Consider the following 2,623-nt stretch of genomic DNA (forward strand, 5'->3'; position numbering starts at 1 on the left):
ACAGTTTCCCCATCTATAAAACAGAAACCCCTATAGCAGAGGAGAGGATGAGGCTGGAAAAGCAGGAGCACTGTTATTCCATTCTTGTGGGGTCAGGGAAGTAGACATCTGGGTGGATGTTTAGGGAATGCTGGGCTCATTTGGGGAAGTAGGGGGGCCCCTGGGGCTGACAGGGACTGGAAGCTCTGAACTGGCCAGAGGGATGTTGCAATCCTGCCAGGGTCTTGTCTATGCCGTCCCTTTCACAACCATCCCCCTACCACCAGGCTGACACGTGGTTGTGGGGGCACGAGGCCAGCCAACCTAGAGTCTGAGGCTGGGCCGAGGACACCCTCCCCACCAGCTGCCAGGGTCACTGGCGGTCAAAGGCAGCTGGTGGGGAAGGAATTGGACTCTAGCCTTGGGGGACGGATGTGGTGATGGGGGGAAGCAGGCTTGGTGCCAGGAGGGGCCTTGGAGGGTGAATAAGAGCAGATAAGAGTGGTGGGGTGAGGCAAAGGGGGTGAGTCCCGGTGGAAGGGAGGAAGGGACATACACTCAGAACTTTTCAGCTGAGGGTTTTACTTTTTTGAGATGGGGTCTCACTCTGTCCCACCAGGCTGGAGTGCAGTGGAGCAATCACAGCTCACTGCAGCCTCCAACTCCTGGGCTCAAGCAATCTTCCTACCTCAGCCTCTTGAGTAACTGGGACTACAGGTGTGCGCCACCACACCCAGCTAATTTTTGAATTTTTTTGTAGAGATGAGGTCTCCCTATGTTGCCCAGGCTGGTCTCGAACTCCTGGTCTCAAGCGATCCTCCCTCCTCAGCTTCCCAGAGCGCTGGGATTACAGGCATGAGCCACCACGCCTGGCTAATGCAGGTGAGGTTTTTACAGTGTCGTCCAGCTAAGGTGACCCCCTCGCCAAAAAGGGACACTGAGAACCATCAAGTTAAGAGCCCAGAGAATATCAGGGTGGTCTGGGGTGCTTCAAGGGCTGGTCTGAAAGAAATTGGAGGTGGCACGCAGGGTAGGAGTGCCGGGCCAACCGAGACCCCAGCAACATAAAGGAAACGCTGTTGGGGCTGAGGAGGCTTGCTAAGAGAGAAGTGGGGGAAAGAGGTGGTCTAGGGACATGGTGTGAATGAGGGGCGGACGAGATCACAGGGTTATTACTGGAAGGCCCCTGAGGGCAGATGTCCACAGGGACAGGACGAGGCTGTCCTCTGAGTTGAGGAAAGGGGCTATGGTAGTCTGAGGACCCCCTAGAGTCAGGGAGATTGGGAGGTGAGGGTGCTGAATGGTAAAGGGCTTTGGGGCTAAGGGAAGTGCCCGGGACCCCACCTGACCCCAACGCCCACGGGCCAGGGGCAGAGGAGAAAAACCTGGGTGGGCAGAAGGAGGCAGGCTCAGCAGGAGAGAGATCAACATCAACCTGCCCCGCCCCCTCCCCAGCCTGATAAAGGTCCTGCTGGTGGTACAGGACCTCCCAACCGAGCCCTCCAGCAAGGAGTCAGGTTGGTGCTGAGTGCTTGGGAGGGACACCAGCCTCCACTCTGCAAGAACTCAAAAAAAGGAGATGAGGGGATCGTGGGAGGGAGAAAGGGAGGCACGGAGGAGGGTGCTACTGATCCCCTGCACCCCTCCCTCTGCCTCCAGAGTGCCCCTCCGGCCCCGCCCTGAGGCTCTTCCTGTGGCTCCCGGTCCTGGTGGTGGTTCTGTCGATGGTCTTGGAAGGTAAAAGTGGAATGAGAGAATTGCGGAGTTGGACTTTTGGAAGAGTGAAGGTGGCTACAGGCCTGGGTCCCGGCTTAGAGGACCTCTGAGAGCTCTGGGGCCCCCTCCGGGTCGTGGTTGCCCCTTCGTGGTCGGGTGGGCCTCCAGATTCTCCCAGGCTCAGTCCGGCAGGCGCCAAATCTGCCCACGAGAGCCCTAGCATCTGATGACGTATTGACGCCCACACCTCTGGGATTGGCTGTCCTGCTTCTACAGCCTTGAAAGTGGGTAAGCGGGATGGGGGGCTCTGGGAGGGGTCAGTGCTGAGTAAGGCAATTCCCAGCGGCTTGAGCCCCACGCGATCACTCCTGTATCCTCCCCATTCTAACCACATGATCCCCAAAGATCTCCTTATTCATCCCGGGATCCCATCCTAAGGGGGTTCCAATAACAAATTTTCGGCCGGGCAGGGTGGCTCACGCCTGTAACCCCAGCACTTTGGAAGGCCGAGGCAGGCAGATCACTTGAGGTCAGGAGTTCGAAACCAGCCTGGCCCACATGGTGAACTTCCGTCTCTACTAAAAATACAAAAAATTAGCCGGATATGGATGCACGCACCTGTAGTCCCAGTTACTCGGTAGGCTGAGGCAGGAGAATCACTTGAACCCGGGAGGAAGAGGTTGCAGTGAGCCGAGATTATACCACTGTACTCCAGCCTGGCAGACACAGCAAGACTCCGTCTTAAAAAAAAAAAAATTAGCTGGACGTGGTGGTGCACACCTGTAATCCCAGCTACTTGGAAGGCTGAAGCAGGAGAACTGCTTGAACCCGGAAGGTGGTGGTTGTAGTGAGGCGAGATCGCGCCACTGCACTCCAGCTTGGGCTACAGAGCAAGACTCCGTCTCAAAAAAAAAAAAAAAAAAAAAAA

The 2,623-nt window shown here is 56.6% G+C and overlaps 1 protein-coding gene across 1 annotated transcript in view; it reads left to right on the top strand.

The window, feature by feature from the left end:
• Nucleotides 1-1,434: 1,434 nt before the first annotated feature.
• LOC113222953 (apolipoprotein C-I, basic form-like) overlaps nt 1,435-2,623 on the top strand; it is a gene marked incomplete at its 5' end in the record, with an annotated part of 4,925 nt that continues 3,736 nt past the window's right edge. Inside the window, 2 exons of the mRNA XM_026452527.1 lie at nt 1,435-1,496; nt 1,639-1,716. Coding sequence (XP_026308312.1) covers nt 1,435-1,496; nt 1,639-1,716 — 140 coding nt within the window. The remainder of the gene's footprint in view (nt 1,497-1,638; nt 1,717-2,623) is intronic.

This window comes from Piliocolobus tephrosceles, unplaced genomic scaffold, assembly GCF_002776525.5.
Source record: "Piliocolobus tephrosceles isolate RC106 unplaced genomic scaffold, ASM277652v3 unscaffolded_36785, whole genome shotgun sequence".
NCBI classification, from domain to species: domain Eukaryota; kingdom Metazoa; phylum Chordata; class Mammalia; order Primates; family Cercopithecidae; genus Piliocolobus; species Piliocolobus tephrosceles.